At 35.3% G+C, this 18,372-nt stretch overlaps 5 protein-coding genes across 6 annotated transcripts in view; all 5 read left to right on the top strand.

Moving 5' to 3' along the window:
* The window catches only part of LOC104816092 (glycine-rich protein 23-like), a 7,600-nt gene extending 1,068 nt beyond the window's left edge, over window positions 1–6,532 (top strand). Inside the window, exon 3 of the mRNA XM_010544762.1 lies at window positions 6,515–6,532. Coding sequence (XP_010543064.1) covers window positions 6,515–6,532 — 18 coding nt within the window. The remainder of the gene's footprint in view (window positions 1–6,514) is intronic.
* Window positions 6,533–7,386: 854 nt separating this feature from the next.
* On the top strand, window positions 7,387–9,355 carry LOC104815918 (probable glycerol-3-phosphate acyltransferase 3). Its single transcript, XM_010544534.2, has 2 exons — window positions 7,387–8,080; window positions 8,425–9,355. The coding sequence occupies exons 1-2, from the start codon at window positions 7,412–7,414 to the stop codon at window positions 9,301–9,303; spliced, it is 1,548 nt and encodes a 515-aa protein (XP_010542836.2). The 5' UTR covers window positions 7,387–7,411; the 3' UTR covers window positions 9,304–9,355.
* A 622-nt stretch (window positions 9,356–9,977) lies between these two features.
* On the top strand, window positions 9,978–13,023 carry LOC104815917 (cytochrome c oxidase assembly protein COX11, mitochondrial). 2 transcript variants are annotated; one of them, XM_019202768.1, is made up of 8 exons: window positions 9,978–10,119; window positions 10,753–10,880; window positions 11,422–11,779; window positions 11,859–11,911; window positions 12,050–12,122; window positions 12,199–12,303; window positions 12,518–12,594; window positions 12,700–12,715. In XM_019202768.1, exons 2-7 carry the CDS (start codon window positions 10,801–10,803, stop codon window positions 12,584–12,586), a joined length of 738 nt encoding a protein of 245 aa, XP_019058313.1. In that variant the 5' UTR covers window positions 9,978–10,119; window positions 10,753–10,800; the 3' UTR covers window positions 12,587–12,594; window positions 12,700–12,715. The 2 variants fall into 2 exon arrangements, with proteins under 2 accessions (XP_019058313.1, XP_010542835.1); XM_010544533.2 differs by having other exon boundaries at window positions 9,979–10,119; window positions 12,514–12,594; window positions 12,700–13,023.
* Window positions 13,024–13,307: 284 nt separating this feature from the next.
* Window positions 13,308–15,365, top strand: LOC104815916 (putative pentatricopeptide repeat-containing protein At1g02420). The gene has a single exon (XM_019202804.1). The coding sequence runs from the start codon at window positions 13,450–13,452 to the stop codon at window positions 14,914–14,916; it is 1,467 nt and encodes a 488-aa protein (XP_019058349.1). The 5' UTR covers window positions 13,308–13,449; the 3' UTR covers window positions 14,917–15,365.
* On the top strand, window positions 15,152–17,207 carry LOC104815915. Its single transcript, XM_010544531.2, has 4 exons — window positions 15,152–15,244; window positions 15,472–16,046; window positions 16,523–16,597; window positions 16,887–17,207. The coding sequence occupies exons 2-4, from the start codon at window positions 15,903–15,905 to the stop codon at window positions 17,046–17,048; spliced, it is 381 nt and encodes a 126-aa protein (XP_010542833.1). The 5' UTR covers window positions 15,152–15,244; window positions 15,472–15,902; the 3' UTR covers window positions 17,049–17,207.
* The last annotated feature ends 1,165 nt before the right edge of the window (window positions 17,208–18,372 follow it).

Genomic DNA, 18,372 nt, shown 5'->3' with positions numbered 1-18,372 from the left:
TATGGAGTAAATGCTCCGGAGGAGGAGGAGGTGTCGGAGGCGGCATCGGCAACCGTCAACGCTAAGTTCATTGACACCATGAATCCACGTTACCCTTTGTATGCTAGTCTTCTGCATGGCATGCATGCATGCCCATTGTATAATACCAACCGTATAATTAACAACACAATAAAATTACATCTATACCCCTTACATCCCTTATACATTGAGAGTAATCGTTATACTATAGATTGACATGGATTATTATTATTATTATTATTATTATTATTATTATATAAAACATAGGATATAATATACATGCTTGCATATCGTTATATATGCAAATTTATATCTCGAGACCAATTAAGAATAATCTGAGGAACGTGAAGAACCCTAACTCATATGTCTTGATGCGCAAGAAAATGGGCTTCATTTCCTCAGCGTTCTGCCATTGCTCCTTCACGAATCTGCAAAATGTGATGCACGAATACAGTTATACATTTCACTTAAAAAAGGTTTTATTTGGATTACTATAATTATTTCATAATCGGTCCATATGTTTGTAGTTGCACGTGTTTTAATTCTTCAAACATATAATTACGTTTGGGTGCGTTCATGTAACAAAAACTATGCAAATATATATGCACACACACACACACACATATAAGATGAGATGAGTGGTTAATAAAATGATTTTATTGTACAAAGTTTTATGGAACCTTAATTAGTTTGAAATTTGAAACCGGTATCACATTCCAGAGACATCCTAGTAGCCCACCCCCCACAGCCAACCACCAATTAATTATTTTTTAAATCTTTTAAATGCCCCTAAACCAATACGATATCATTAAAATGTTGAATATCTCAATCATATTTTTTTTTTATTCCGCGACATTAAAAGTGTACCTGATATACACAAACACACATGATACACAAATTAGTTGATTTTATGAATTGATGATTAGGGAAAAAAAACCAACGGATTTTTGTTAATTGTACTTTCACATGAATTCAAAGTCACTGATTTGTATATAAAAGTAAGCGATGTTTAGCTTCTTTAACTCCATTGTTTTCCGATATGCAATTTTTTGTGCTTTTAACATTGATTGTGTACGGTTCTTAAATTGAATAACCATTATCTACCAACTGGATTCTGTGACAAGTATAGCCAAATATTTAAATTAATCTGATAGAAACCACAATCAGAATTTAACGATGTCGGCAAAACAAAATTATAAAAAATATATGCAAGAATTATTTGTATAAAAATTTGCGGAATGACTTGATCTTTTATTAATAATCAAATTAACTATAAATACATGAGAATCTCAAATTAAATAAGTAAATTAGAGAATATATCAAATATTTATAAATCTCTCTAAATCTCTATTTTCCAGATTTTATAAAATCTTTATTATATGATATATCTTATAATATTCTTCATATATTTCAACATCCTCTTCAAGTTGGAGCGTGAAAGATCACGAAACGCCAAACTTATTGAAAACATGATCAAACGCATATGTCGCTTGAACCACATCACCTTGCGAATTTGTGTTGATAAAAGATATAACTGGAAAAAAAAAATTAAATAAACCATTGCGCTGCAACTTTGGCACCACACACAAAAAAATCGTTCGATGATAACAGAAAAGGACAACAATCGCAGTATGAAAAAGGAGTCTCGAGAATAACTCTATTTCATCCGAAATTGAAAGGTAACTATACGAAAGCGTTTAGTGACAACAAATTTTTTTTGCAAGAATAAGATGATTGAAGGTTATGCGAATAATCTTTAGACACATGTAAAATTATGAGAGAAAATAAATAAATAGCAAACAAAATAACTCTCTTATTCTTTAAAAAAAACTTGAAATGATATTACCACTGAATCGGTATATCATCGTCATCTTCATCTTTACTCTCATTGTCAACCACCATTGTTTTATGAAAATATCAATAAACTAGAAAAAACCGGAAGTTCTAATACTCCATCCGTTTCAAAATATTTGTATTTTTAGGTTATTTTCCATGTTTCAAAATATTTGTTATTCTACATTTTCAAGATATTTTTTTTAAATAGTTTCCAATTTTATCCCTATTAAATTCAAATAAATTATTAATGATAACATTGTTTTTATCATTAAATAAGAGTATATGTGACTTTTTCTATCTTTTCTTAAAAAATGTGAAATAACCTAAAACCACAATTATTTTGAAACGGAGGAAGTACCATATAGAAATGTGCGGAATGATATGATCTTTTATTAATAATTAAATGAATTATAAATACATAAGAGTCTCAAATTAAATAAATAAATTAGAGAATATATAAAATATTTATAAATCTCCCTAAATCTCTATTTTTCATATTTGATAAGATCTTTATGATATATCTCATAATATTCTTTATATATCTTGATGGACCCATCCATACATGTTACATGGCGATCTTTTTCCGATCATTTTCACTTCAATTATGGTGACCTGATGGATAAGGCCACATAAGAGAGAAAACCCACTTGATGGAGTAAATGCTCATCATGTTGTGAGGCCCTATCTATATATATATATATATATATATATATATAGGTTTCTATTATTGTGTTGTGCGACAATTTTAGTACTTCGTAATATATAATAAATTTAAAACTAAAATGGATTTCCGATTTAATAACCAAGATTTTTTTTTATTAAGTGGGTGTTATGCACTGAAGTCCAGAATAATCTCGAGATCGGAAGCAAACCATGTGATTATAATATATACACTCTCACCCCAACTTGAGAATCGTATATTCTAATCACATGGTTTGCTTTCGACGCCGAGATTATTCTGGATTTCAACTCATAACACCCGTATAATAAAAAAAATATTGGTTATTAAATCGGAAATCCATTTTAGTTTTAAATTTATTATATATTACGAACAGTTAAAAAATATCGCACAACACAATGATAGACACCTGTACACCGGTTGAGTTAACCAAGTTAAAAAAAAATACCCGTTAAGATTTGTGGAATATTTTTTTTGCTATTATCTATTATAAGATGCATTCTAGTTTGCGTTGTACAAAAATATCATTTCGATTATAATTAAAAAACACAGCATATTTTACATTTGTGTATCCATCTATCTGATAATTCGATATTAAGAAGAGACGGATGCATATGGTGAGAATTGAGATATACCTTAAGTTTATTATTTTCTTCTCCACCCACTGATATGGGACATAATTTTTGACGATTTGTTGCGAAGCATGTGATACGGACATGATAAATAACATGAAATTGAATAAATTAAATTGAACAAAGAAAATTAAAGAAAGTGAGGAAACGTATATGCGTATACAATCTATATATATATATATATATATATATATAATATAACCATAGACATGAATGATAATGGGAAGTCATGAACGTACATGCATGCATGTATGATATCGATCTTACGCAGCACATGCATTAATTTCAACACAGTCATAGATTATATTAGAGAAAATCCCAAAACAATATTTAAACTTCTCAATTTTAAAAAATAAAGCATAAACTTTGTTTTTTAATAAAAAAAATTAGAACTCTATCTTTGTAATTTTTAAATTTATTACTAATGTGACGTTCCGATATTATGTAGATAATAATGTGTCAAATACGGTCAAAGTTTGATTTACCACGTAGGTTGTCGGAACACCACGTTAGCAATAGGTTTAAGATTATAAAGTTCGATTTTTTTTTGTTTAAAAAATGATGTTGAAATTTTATTTGATAAAAATAAAATTTAGATTTTATTGTGAAAAAATTGGTAAGTTCAAATTTTTTTTGGGAAAATGACATTTTCCTACACCAATTTAGTAAAATGTGACATTTTTCTATACGAATTTTTAATTTGACAAAAAACTACATTATATTATCAGATATCCCAAATCTATACACGAATTACCCAATTTTACTGCAATTTACTACACAATCCGAAACAGTGTTAAAATGTCCGTTAATTGATGACGTGGAAGGCCACGTGGCGTCTGACGTGGAAGGCCATGTGGAAAATTTTGTCACGTCAGCACGCCACGTCAGATTTTCAAAAAAAATTTAAAAATTTAAAAAAAAATTTAAAAATTTAAAAAAAAATTTAAAAATTTAAAAAAAAATTTAAAAATTTAAAAAAAAATTTAAAAATTTAAAAAAAAATTAAAAAAATTCAAAAAAATTAAAATCGAAAATAAAATAAAAATAAAAAATACATATATATACATACAAACATATATAAATACATATACACGTTAATTGATGACGTGGAAGGCCCCGTGGCGGCTGACGTGGAAGGCCATGTGGAAAATTTTGTCACGTCAGCACGCCACGTCAGATTTTCAAAAAAAATTTAAAAATTTAAAAAAAAATTTAAAAATTTAAAAAAAAATTAAAAAAATTCAAAAAAATTAAAATCGAAAATAAAATAAAAATAAAAAATACATATATATACATACAAACATATATAAATACATATACATATATACATGTATATATATATAAACATATGCAATACATATATATATATATATATATATATATTGTATATATACATATATATACATACATACATATATGTATGTATACATATAAAATATAAAAAAATACATGTACATACATATATCTATACGTGTATATGCATATATATTCATATCTATATACAAATACAAATATAAACATATATACTCCTATGTATTAATATATCTATATATACATACAAAATAAAAAATATACACATATATATACATGCATCTATACAAATATATATATACATGCGTACAAATATATTTATATATACATAAAATTTTAATTTGATATACAAGTATATATTTATATATACATAAAAAAATTACAAATACATATATATACATATATGTACATACAAATATATTTATATATACACAAATATATGTATGTATATATATTTATATAGATATATGTATATATATGTGTATATTTATTATTTTGTATGTATATATAGATATATTTATACATAAGAGTATATATATTTATATTTGTATTTGTATATAGATATGAATATATATGCATATACATATAGATGTATGTATATATGTATTTTTTTTTATTTTGTATGCATACATATATATATATATATATGTTTATATATATATACATGTATACATGTATATGTATTTATATATGTGTATGTGTGTATATATAAATATATTTGTATATATGTATATGTATATATGTATTTTTTTAATTTTTTAATTTTTTAATTTTTTTTTAAAATCTGACGTGGCAAAATTTTTATGTGATTACCCCTTATTATTTTGTATGTATATATAGATATATTTATACATAAGAGTATATATATTTATATTTGTATTTGTATATAGATATGAATATATATGCATATACACGTATAGATATATGTATGTACATGTATTTTTTTATATTTTATATGTATACATACATATATGTATGTATGTATATATATATATGTATACATGTATACATGTATATGTATTTATATATGTGTATGTGTGTATATATAAATATATTTGTATGTATGTATATGTATATATGTATTTTTTTTTTCTTTTTTAAATTTTTAATTTTTTTTTGAAAATCTGACGTGGCAAAATTTTTCACATGACCTTCCATGTCAGCCGCCACGTGGCCTTCAACGTCATCAATTAACGGACATTTTAACACCGTTTCGGATTGTGTAGTAAATTGCAGTAAAATTGGGTAATTCGTGTATAGATTTGGAATATTTGATAATATAGTGTAGGTTTTTGTCAAATTAAAAATTCGTGTAGAAAAAGATCAAATTTTACTAAATTGGTGTAGGAAAATGTCATTTTCCCATTTTTTTTATAAATATTCCCACTACATAATACAAGTTTGCATGCAGCATCCATGCCGGTTTGGGTCCATTTCCCTTTTTTGTCTCCTTTTTAACTATGGCAATGTGGAATTGATTTTTTTTTTCCAACCATGAAACACGGGCTCGTCGGTCTTTCGACCATAATTTTAATTTAAATATAATGATAATAATAATGATAATAATAATAATAATAATTAAGAAAAGCATTAAGGTATACATTGTGGTAGTGTGAGGTAATCATTGATTTATTTTCCTAACGAGTTGGGTTATATATATTGTTTCTTTTGTTGAAATATGTGGAAAATTTGCCGTATATATTTTAATTTAAAAATGGTAGCTAGATAATTTAATGTGTATGTGTATATATATATATTATACACCAAATTTGACCTGATATAAACACAGGTTTTATAAGTCTATGATGTTTTTTATTTTTGTTACGTCTCCAAAATCATAGATGCATCGTCCGTCCACATCCATCGCATTCGCACCCCCACACACAACCTGTAAACGTGGTCGGCGTCACTCGTCGCGATTTCATAAATGCGTTTTAAATGGCTTTCAATATCGTCCCCACATTTTTTATAGATTCTTAGTTTGGGTCCGCATTCTCGCAAATATTCACTATTGTTTCCCGTAAACATGAAATTGCAGATATGGCCCCCACCGTAAGAGACGATATGCTATACCTTCTCACCAAATCTTATAGATTTTGTCACCACATAAATTTCAAAGATTATTACTAAAATGGGCAAGACGAAAACTCGATTAGTGTGCTATTTACCATATAAAACGTCCATTCTTCTTATATGCACATATATATTTATATATATGGTTCTAGAATACTTAATTCATGAATATTTCAAGTTGGGTTAATTCACTTGCTATAAAGATTTCCTAATGGTAAAAGTATATGCTTAATTTAAGCAATACGATAGGGAAAATACACTATATTTTTTATTAAATACGAACAAGTATGAGCTATAACCCATAATGGGTGGTAAGATGATAAGGTGAGAAGGGACAAAATCTCTTCATCCGAACTATATAAGCGTGACAATGTCCATTCGAAGAGTTTCAAGTCAACATTTTTTAAGGAATCCGTTGGCAGAGCTCTATTGTTTCAATATGAAATGGACAATTGACCAATATAAATATACATGCATATATATATATATACACACACATATATTAATTAGTGGAAAAAAGGCGAGAGATGTAATAATTAGAGGAAATTATAAACATGAAGTAAGCTGTACCTTTCATCTAACATTTATTAAGTACACAGCTTTGCACTTAACAACTCGTTTTAAATAACACGGCGTATATTTTTCCAATACACTATTTACAAGTGCACTTGATAATCTCATTTAATATGGATCACGCAGCTGTATGTGAACAAGCATTGCAAGCAACGGTCGATGGCATTCTTGCAAATCCCCTGCACGCACAAGGGTATTTCCGGTTTGCTTTTTGCTATATAAAGTGTCCACCTCCATGGTTCTATGCATGAGCTCTAGGAAAACATTCGAGAGAGAGAATAATAAAAAAATGTCTACTAAGACTTCCATTTTCCAAGCCCTTACCTTCTTGTTCTACCGGTTTGTTCTCCGGCGACATCGAAACCCTAAACCTAAATACCAAAAATACCCTTCCTTGCCCCGAGAGACCGACCTCTCGCGCCGCACAGTCGTCTTTAACGTCGAAGGAGCCTTGCTGAAATCGGAGTCTCTCTTCTCTTACTTCATGCTCGTGGCCTTCGAGGCCGGAGGGTTACTGAGGTCATTTCTCCTCCTCGTTCTCTACCCTTTCATCTGCATGATGAACGACGAAATGGGCACCAAGGTGATGGTGATGGTCAGCTTCTTCGGGCTCAAAGTCGAGAGCTTTATGGCCGGAAAGTCCGTACTTCCCAAATTCTTCCTGGAAGACGTGGGGTTCGATATGTTCGATGCGTTGAGGAGAGCGGAGAAGACGGTCGGAGTGAGTGATCTTCCACGAGTGATGATCGAAGGGTTCTTGAAAGATTACTTGGAGATCGATGTTGTGGTCGGGAGAGAGATGAGGGAGTTTCGTGGATACTTTGTCGGAATCATGGAGGAAAAAAAGAAATACGATGATATTGGATTGCTTCACCAAGAGAAGCTGAGTTATGGCAATATCGTCGGCGTCACTTCCTTCAACAAGCCTCTTCGCCATTATCTCTTCTCTCATTGTCGGGTGAGTTTTTTTTTTTTGTAGTTTTATGATGTGTTGTGTTTTTTTTTCTTGGTAGATTGTTTTCTGTATATACGCAAGATATCATAAATTAACCATAATAGTTAGTTGATCATGCTATAAGTGATATACGTTTAATTAGAAATAAACAAGATTAATAGATCGATATTGAATCTTGAATAAAAAAACACAAATAATTAATGTATATATGTATTATTTTGTCGGGACAACGATTCACTAATTTGACGGTCTTGCGCTACTGTCATGCTTCATTATTACAATATATTTGCATGTCAAAATCAGACTGAATTCTGTCTTACCGGTGTTGTGTTTCCAATGTTGAACAGGACATTTACTTCGTCAAGAATCACGACAAGAGAAGCTGGCAAACCCTACCACGAAACATGTACCCTAACCCACTAATCTTCCACGACGGTCGACTCGTTATGAAACCTACCCCTCTGAACACTCTGGCTCTGTTCATGTGGATCCCGTTTGCTGTCCCGGCCGCCATAGCCAGGCTCCTCGTGGCCGTCACCGTTCCGTTCTCCGTATCCATCCCCTTGCTCTCCTTCTCGGGCCTCCGTCTAACTGGCTCGACCAAAACCCTAACTGGCATGCAAGAAAACAACCGAAAAGGTTGTCTCTTTGTCTGTAACCACAGGACATTGCTAGATCCACTTTACGTTTCTTTCGCTCTGAAGAAGAAAAACATGGCCGCCGTCACGTACAGTCTGAGTAGGGTTTCCGAGATTTTGGCGCCGATCAGGACCGTACGCTTGACCCGCGACCGTGAACGGGACGGGGAGACAATGGACAAGTTGTTGAAGGAAGGAGATCTCGTGGTTTGTCCTGAAGGGACAACTTGCAGAGAGCCGTACTTGTTGAGGTTCAGTCCTTTGTTCTCAGAGATCAGTGACGTCATCATTCCGGTGGCCGTTGACACTCACGTGTCCTTTTTCTACGGTACAACTGCGAGCGGGATCAAGGCCTTTGACCCGTTTTTCTTCCTCATGGACCCTTCACCGTCCTACACCGTCCGATTGCTTGAACCACTTTCCGGGTCGTCCACGTGTCAAGATCGCGACGGGAGATCGACGTTCGAGGTGGCTAATCGTGTGCAGAGCGAGATCGGGAAGGCCTTGGGTTTCGAGTGCACCCACCTCACCAGAAGAGACAAGTACTTGATCTTGGCCGGTAACAATGGCATCGTTACAAAGAGTTAGAGGTTTTGTAATTAACCGGTAGGGTCTATATATATGTTACTTATTGGTTCAATTCATTAAATTTTGATGTGTTCATATATTACATTGAATTCTTTTAATATCGTATAGGCAAATGTAACAATTTGTTTTTTTAAATCTCGTGTGTGTGTGTATATATATATATCAATATATGTTATGTATCTGCGTTTTTTTAAGATTTTATTTTTTGTACCATAAATATTGATAAGTAAAGCATAGTACTTGTTATAGTGGATCCATAACATATAATAACAATGGTCAGCAAAATACAAAATGTGTACGACGGCGCCATTAATTATATGGAAACTTTCATATACGTTAATGTATTCATAATTAAACTAATTAAATTAAGTGCATAATAGTCATTAGCTTACGATGTACATAATTCCGATAATTAAGGGGAGTAATTGCGTGATTATAACTAATTTTCCCACCCAACCTGACTATCATTAATTGCAAACAGAAACCATATGACGTCATTTTTACAACATGATATATACTTCTTAATTTGCAAATTGATAATCATATTTTCAAAATTTCAACGTAAAAAGTAATTTTTCACAAGGGTAAATTCATTCAATTCTGAGAGATATGTATTCATCTCACTACGATCCACGTGGACAGCCGAATATAGCATTTGGGTTTTGGGCCCAAAACCCAAAACTCGGTCGACTGAGTCCAGATTAGGTTTCTCTCTCCCCCAGCTCCTTCTTCCTCGCCGCCGGTAGTGTTTCTCTCACTCTCGGCGTCTCGAACTCTCCGCCGCCGCCGCCGATCTAGGATGGTCCTTCCCTTCCGGTGAGTCTCCTCCTCTATTCCTTTTTTATATCGCTTTCTTCCTCGCGTTGCTGATGACCAGACACGGCAAGACCCGTGACCTTGTCTGAGCCCTGCCACGGCTTCTGATGTCGTTACTGTAAACTGGGGAAGTTTTGAATTGTCCAGGACTGTCAATCGATTGAATAACTGCTGCGTTGGTTAGCTGAGCAGGTTGAATATATGGAATTAGGGGTTGATCGTTTAGAATTCATGTTCGTCTGGTTACAAGGACACGGAGTACGGATTCTTATTGGGTTTTTGGAATTCTCTGAACCACCACTGACAGTGTTTATCTGTTTGGTCTGAAATCCTAGTGTCGAGCTATTTGGGTGCGTATCTGTGTGTGCATTTCCGTGGTGATTGCGTTGTGTCTTTTTCTTGAATTTTACTGTGTGATTGGTGCTCTAAGGTGCAAATTTTGTACCTTTTCTTGCGGTTGTATCGCATCATTTGCTATAGATACGTGTGATCTATGATCGGTGAGCTTAAGAAGAGTTTGTGTATGTGAGAATTTTCATTATGAAAATGTACATCTATCTGTGGTTACTAAGAGGTTTTCTTTGAAGGGACTAAATGTTTCTCACTTTTGCTGGCTTTGTGTCTGTTGAGCAGATAGTTTTCTGTGTGGTGTATTAGTTCAGTGAGTAGTTCTCTCCGGCCATGTCGTGGTCAAGGCCTTTGAGGCGGACCCTGCTGTTCTCCCATCTAGAGAACCTCCATCATACATCACATCCATCAAGGTACAAAAATGAGAAATCGTTAGCTTCTCCAGATAGTTACAATTTGTTAAAGAAGTCAGACTCTTTTTTTTGTATTGTTCTAAAGCTCTTTTTTACCAAATGGGTCTTTTTGAATCGAAGTTCTGAAAATAAAAAAAGGGTCGTTAAGATTAAGTTACTCACTTTGAAAATGACTACCGTTTCCCTTTGAATCCAGTCTGACACGGTCTCTGTTTGTTGTGGCATACGTCCCTCCCTACAAGCCATGAAATTAGAATTCTTGTAATGAAACAACACGGTCTACTTGATATATTAGGAATAGATTTGATGAACCTTTTTAAAACAGGAATCTTTCACAAAACTATCGACTTTGATCTCGTTGGTCATTTGTATTGCTTCGTAAGAAATTGGCCAGAGAAATCTATAAGGATCGAATTAACATTATTAGTACTGAGCCATTAAACTCAATATGGATTTATACGCTTACTGCACATTGTAAGATCCACAGAATTCTGCTAAATTGTTGAGATTTGTGAAATGCTGATGTAAAGTCTTGATGTAGGAGCGTGCATCGCGCTCTATGTACCAGTTATTGCACTCATGGAGCTGGTCGAGGGGATGAGCATAATTTCCGCAGAACGATATCGGGTTTGGCCACTAGGCATGGAATGCGCACAGGATTTTGGAGAAGCTCTTCTTTGTTGTGGCCCCCCAATACTGACACTGTGGGTAGATCTTTTTTACTTGGCATGCAGCGCCACTATGCTACTCAATCCCCAACAGAAACAAAATCACGCAAAATGCTCTATTACCTCACTGCTCTGGTCTTTGGTATGGTGGGCCTGACTTATGCTGCTGTACCGTTGTATAGAACATTCTGCCAAGCTACGGGATATGGGGGCACTGTTCAACGGAAAGAGGTATAGCTGGTTCAGTTCTTTATTTTTCTCTGGCACTAGTTCAGTTCTGTATTTCAACTGGTTGGATTTCGTTACACAGAGTGTTGAGGAGAAGATTGCTAGGCATGCAGACGCTGGTACTGTCACTCAAAGGTGTTGCTTCAGCTGTGCCCTATATATCAGTCTACATCCATTTCCTTTCTGTGTAAAATTGTTGCATGAAATTTTTTGTTTGTGTTGTGATGAACTCACTACCTTATCATAACAACTAATTGACACTTCTGTTCTCAGGGAGATAGTGGTGCAGTTCAATGCTGATGTTGCAGATGGAATGCCATGGAAATTTGTACCAACTCAAAGAGAGGTACTTAAATTTGAGCCCTAGCCGTTCTGAGAGATGTCCTCTGCTAATTTGTGTCTATCTCCTCTCTTTCTCCTAGGTGAGGGTGAAGCCGGGAGAAAGTGCACTAGCCTTTTACACAGCTGAAAACAGAAGTTCAGCTCCCATAACTGGAGTTTCCACATACAACGTCACTCCGATGAAGGTATAAGTTTCATTATCTTATGTGATCAGCTACAATGGTCCCAGAGAGAAGGTTGTCTTGTATTTCCGCGGTGCCCATTATAATGATTATCCTAGAGGAATCTTTGAAGTAGAATCTCCGAGCTCATGTCCATTTGTATGAATCCAGAGAGAAGGTTGTTTCTGAAATGTTTGTCTCTCCGCCCCTCTAATGGTTCGTGGGTTGTTTCAGGCAGGAGTTTATTTCAACAAGATACAATGCTTTTGCTTCGAGGAGCAGCGTCTTCTTCCTGGAGAACAGATAGACATGCCTGTAAGTTAGAAAGACTTGTTTCATTGCTCATGTAGTTGTGTCCTAAACTAAACAACTAAGAAGAACTCGAGCAAGCCTTTTTTAAATGGTTTTTTTTTTGTTCAGGTCTTCTTTTACATCGACCCAGAGTTTGAGACAGATCCCCGTATGGATGGAATCAACAACTTGATATTGTCGTATACTTTCTTCAAAGTGTCCGAGGAGAGTTCAGATACGGCGAAGAACAGTCCGGTTGCGGTCCAAGGAACCAATGAAAATTAGACCTTCTTGAAGACAAAACTGTATTCTTTGTCTCGTCACATGCCAGAATAACTGTTTAGTACTATTATCAATTTATTATACAAAAAGGCGTCGCCCTATGACTTCATTCGTATGAGCCTTGGGCCTAATACTTTACCCTAATAATCTTTGAGGTTCCAAGCACTGAAACGAATTCCATTTGCATCAATCTATAGTTATGCTAACTGTTGGAGAAAGAAAGTTCCGATTTTGATTTCTGGGTTTCTCGTATTTTTCCAAACTTCGTCGGAGATTCCGAATTGTCCGACGAGCCCAGATGTTTTGTGGAAATCCGACGGAAAACTGTATTCTTGTCTCGTCACATGCCAGAATAATATTGAATACTATTATCAGTTTGTTATGTACGTAAAGGCTTCGGCCTATGACTTCATTGGCCCAATACTTTACCCTAATAATCTTTTTGCCGTTCCAAGCACTGAAACAAACTCACTTCATCAATCTCTAGTTGTTACAGTAACAGTTGGAGAAAGAAAGCTCCGATTTTGATTTATGGGTATCTCGTATTTTCCGAGTTTCCAACGAACCCAGTAGAGATTTTGAGGAAACTGGCGAAAAATGATGATTCTCAAGCCATTTTCGTCTCGCCACGCTTCTCGGCTTTCCGATCTTCGGCACTCTGTTTGGTTTCTTCACAGTATGGCAGTATCTGCGGGTGCGAAATCTTCTGTAGAAGATGACGCAGAGGCCGTTTTCCGTATGATCAACAGCTCAAACTCGTCGACAGAGTTGAAGGAATCGTTGAACTCGAGTGAAATCTTCCTGTCGAATGATCTGATTGACAGGGTTCTGAAAAGGGTCAGGTTTAGCCACGGAAATCCTCTGCAAACCCTAGAGTTTTTCAGGTACGCGGGTGATAGAAGAGGGTTTTATCATTCGACTTTCTCGCTGGACACAGTGCTTTATATTCTGGGCAGGAGTCGTAAATTCGATCACGTTTGGGAAATTTTGTTCGAAATGAAACGAAAGGATCGATCTTTGATATCGCCGAGGACGGTGCAAGTGGTTTTAGGCAGAGTTGCCAAGGTGTGTTCTGTCAGAATGACCGTTGAATCTTTCTGGAAGTTCAAGAGATTGGTTCCTGAGTTTGACACTGCATGTTTCAACGCTCTGTTGAGAGCTTTGTGCCAAGAAAAGAGTATGGCAGATGCTAGAAACGTGTATCATAGCTTGAAGCATCGTTTCAAGCCAGATTTGCAGACTTTCAACATACTTTTATCGGGTTGGAAATCGTCTGAAGAAGCCGAGGCATTCTTTGCGGAAATGAAGGAAAAGGATGTAAAACCGGATGTTGTCACGTATAATTCTTTGATCGATGCATATTGCAAGGGTGAAGAGATTGAGAAGGCTTATAAACTGATAGATAAGATGCGTGAGGAGGATGTAACTCCAGATGTTATCACGTATACAAGTATTATAGGTGGATTAGGTTTAATTGGTCAGCCTGATAAAGCCAGGACGGTCTTGAAGGAAATGAAGGAATACGGCTGTTACCCAGATGTGGCAGCTTATAATGCCGCTATTAGGAATTACTGTATAGCAAAGAGGCTTGAGAATGCATACATGCTGATGGATGAGATGGTTAGGAAGGGTTTGTCTCCGAATGCAACTACCTATAATCTGTTTTTCCGGGTTTTCTATTGGGCGAACGACGTGAAAAGTTCGTGGGCTATGTACGAGAGGATGATGAGTAGCGGGTGTTTGCCCAATACCCAGTCCTGTATGTTCTTGATCAAGTTGTTCAAGAGGCATGAAAAGGCGGATTTGGCAATGAGGTTATGGAATGACATGGTGGAAAAGGGTTTCGGTTCGTATAGTTTGGTTTCAGATGTGCTGTTCGATTTGCTCTGCGATCTGGGTAAAATCGATGAAGCAGAGAAATGTTTCTTGGAGATGGTTGAGAAAGGGCATAGGCCGAGCAATGTCTCTTTCAAAAGGATCAAGGTGTTGATGGAACTAGCAAATAAGCAAGAGTCTCTTGACAAAGTGAAGCAGAAGATCTCTATTTTTGGTCATTCAGCTTAACTAAACATTGATGATTGATCTCGATTTCATGTCTCACGTAGAAAGTGGAAAAGTTTTGGCCCAAAGATTGTACTTTCTGCAGGGTCTGCTATTGGCATGAAATCGTTAATGTGTGTTTGTTACTCTCACAGGTGGTTCATCCATTAGAGAGTCTTGCCTGAAGTATTTGACAACTTAACTCTGCTAAGATCACTTCCCTTGAAAGAGAAGGAGATGGATTGTCATGTCGGAACAATGAACAAATGTGTCTGATTCCGCCTGGAGAAAGTGTCTCAGGCGCTGCAGCAACATTACATTTGATGATTTCTTCTAAATACTCTGAACAAAGGTATCTTCATCGCTACTTGTATGTATGTATGTATGTATGTATGTATCTTCATCAGACTGCACTATTGAAACAAATGAAACAACAAAGACATGATAAAAGAAGCCGCTTGAACCTCTGGTAATTGCTTCCACCTTGTAAGGTTTAGAGTCTGGAATGTAATCTACAAGCACAGAAACGATATGAACAGTAAACCAAAAAAGTCATAACTCATCGCCATTTCTTACCAGGAGAGCTTATATGGCTCTAACAGTACGGACGAAAGCAGTGTTTGTGGGCGATTTTAGCACTGAACTATCGGATGCAACTGAGAAAGTCTCGATTTTTGGATCAGAAAAAGACATGGAGGGGAGTTGTGGAGACGGGTTTCGCCATTGACGCCATGATTTCTGGCCTCAATCAAGAGAGAAGCACACTCAGCTTCCTCAACGGAAGAAGTAGAACTTGAAAGAAAGTGTACGGCGAGTCGGCTCGGTTAAGCGTCAGTACACAAGATCCGGTTTAATCCGGTTCACAAACGTCGGTTCAGTTCCAACATCGAAACCGGTTTGGCGGACGAGTTCTCTGTTTTGACCCGAAAGATCTTTTGTTCGCATGTCAAAAACGTTCTGAACATTTGGGGATCTCGTCATAAACACGATTTCTCGGTGGGAGAAGAGAAATGGATGAGCTTCGGGGGAGTGATGAATTCATATACAGAATCAGCACTGCCAAAGAATGGGAGGAATTTCAGAAGAACGGATCTTCTTTCGGTGGAGATCTCGACAAGTCGACTGGCTGCTTTCATCTCAGCAAACTCGATCAGGTCTCTCTCTCTCTCTCTCTACACAATTCTTTACCTTTTTAATAGCAGATCTCTAGGGAAAACCTCAGCGTTTCGTCTGGGTGTTAACGAAACGATGACAAAGCTCGAACTTGTATCCTTCCGTCAAGGAATTTGCTCGGATTCCAATCGATATTACTTGTCTTTTTTTTTCTGGGTTCATCTGAATACATGAAGGCAATCTCAAAGCTCGAGACTTCATGCCCATGGGCCATGGGAATTCGACATTATTGCTGCAGTATCGAAGATATTCGCTTTCTTGAATGATGCTGCAGGCAAATTATGATCAAAGATATTGATGCGGATTCACATTGGTTGAAACAAAATCTAACCCTTTATTTGTGTTTGGGACATAAGGTTAAAGTTGGAAGATTTTGTCATTTGAAACCATAATCCTATACCTTTGAAGGGTATTGCTCCAATCTCACTTATGATTAAATCTGCTTGCACATTTCCAGGTGCAATCAACATTGCAAAACTTCTTCTTGAATGCTAAGGAGGATCTCTACCTTCTTCAGGTCGACCCCAAGAAGGTTTGTATACTTTTTCGGGCTCCTCCTCCTCCTTGTTCCTTTTCCATATGAGAGTAGAGTGGATTAGACCTTATGATTCTCTCTGTCTGAAGCATACTTTTGAATCAAATGGAAGCTTTGACAAGGTTTCGGATGGTAGTTTGTAAATAATCTTTTCTCCAGTGAGGTGCCATTTAGGCCGGTTTGAAAACCAGTGGAATGAGTAGTATTCATCCTATACTGGAACTTGTTTGCTGCCTTCTTTCTTTCGCATTTCGGTACTGACATGTTCGTGTTCCTGTTCCTACAGCTTGGAGATGGATTGATCTACGAAATCGTGGATGGTGTCAATAGCTTCCCTCATTTCTACGGGCCAGATCGAAGCTTCAGTCCTCTTCCCCTGGATAAGGTTGTTAAAGCCGAAAAGCTGCAGTTTTCCAACGGCCAATTCTCGTGCAGCTTCTTAACCTAATCCCCGAGGTTTCGCTGTAAGATTCTCAAACAGTTGACATTATAACCAAAATAATCTGTATACACTCCATCAGTACACTGTGTGTGGATGAGATTGTGTTATTATATCTTATGGTTACATACATGATTCTTCATCAGCTAAACTGGGTAATTTACTGAATTTTGATTTCTGGTTTTTGGAAACCGATTTTCTGGTTTAGCCCGGTTAACAGCTGAGTACCAGATGCTGAAATCCTGTAATTTCTTTGATTTTGGGTGGTGAAGGGTTACATGGTTGCTGAATATTAGATATGAACGAAAACATGATCCGCTTTCACGGGATCATATGATATGATATGTCATTTATTATTACTAGACCCGCGTGGTCCACAGTGGTTTCGAATGTATTTTATTACGTGAGACAAACATGATTAGTAACATTAATTTTTCGTTAATCAAATGCATTTTATCCGTCATTTATGTATGGAAATTATGTGTAATTTCCATACTAAAAATGAAAGACAAATTAGCGTGACTGTGCTTTCTTGTGCAGAAATGTAGAATGCTAAACGACGTCGCTTGATTCATTACTGTTCTGTTTTCCAGGGCGATGCGGAAACGATGTCGTTCGATTGCCACGTCACGCTATGCCCTTCAACCAATCAGAGACGAGAATAATGCCAGCGAGGTGGAATTGAAAGAAACAGTAAAATTATGTACGGTAAACTGTGATTATTTACCATAATGCCACGCATCGCCTAAAAATAAGATCGTTTTTTTGACGATGATGCCTAGCTTTTCAGGGAGACGACAAAAAAAAATATTTTGAACGACGCTCGGATCTACTCTTCTGATCGGACGGCCATGAGGCATTTAAATAATGGGCCTTTTTTTGGGCCCATTAGATTACCCATATTGCTTCTCTTGCACTCTTGGCCCAATACGGCCTTTTTTTTTTTAGGGAGATTCATATATTAAATACTGAACTTTAACCAAATTTTCAAATTAAATACTTAACTATCTTACTTCCAAATTAAATACTCAACTATATTGAAATTCACAAATAAAAACTAAACTTTGCAAATTTTAACATATACCTAAAGGATAATCCAAAACAAAACCCTTTACTTTTTTTTCATCACAATTTAAACCCTATACTTTTTTTATCCAAAAAAACCCTAAACTTTTCAAAATTTTAAAAATGATACACATTAATATACATATATTAATTATTATAAGCACAAAATCAATTACACATTTATTTTCCACAAAATTAATTGTACATTTATTTTCCAAAAAATTAATTACACATTTATTTTCCACAAAATTAATTGTACATTTATTTT

This window comes from Tarenaya hassleriana, unplaced genomic scaffold, assembly GCF_000463585.1.
Source record: "Tarenaya hassleriana unplaced genomic scaffold, ASM46358v1 Cleome24, whole genome shotgun sequence".
Lineage (NCBI taxonomy): Eukaryota > Viridiplantae > Streptophyta > Magnoliopsida > Brassicales > Cleomaceae > Tarenaya > Tarenaya hassleriana.
This window is presented reverse-complemented; position numbering and strand designations above follow the sequence as displayed.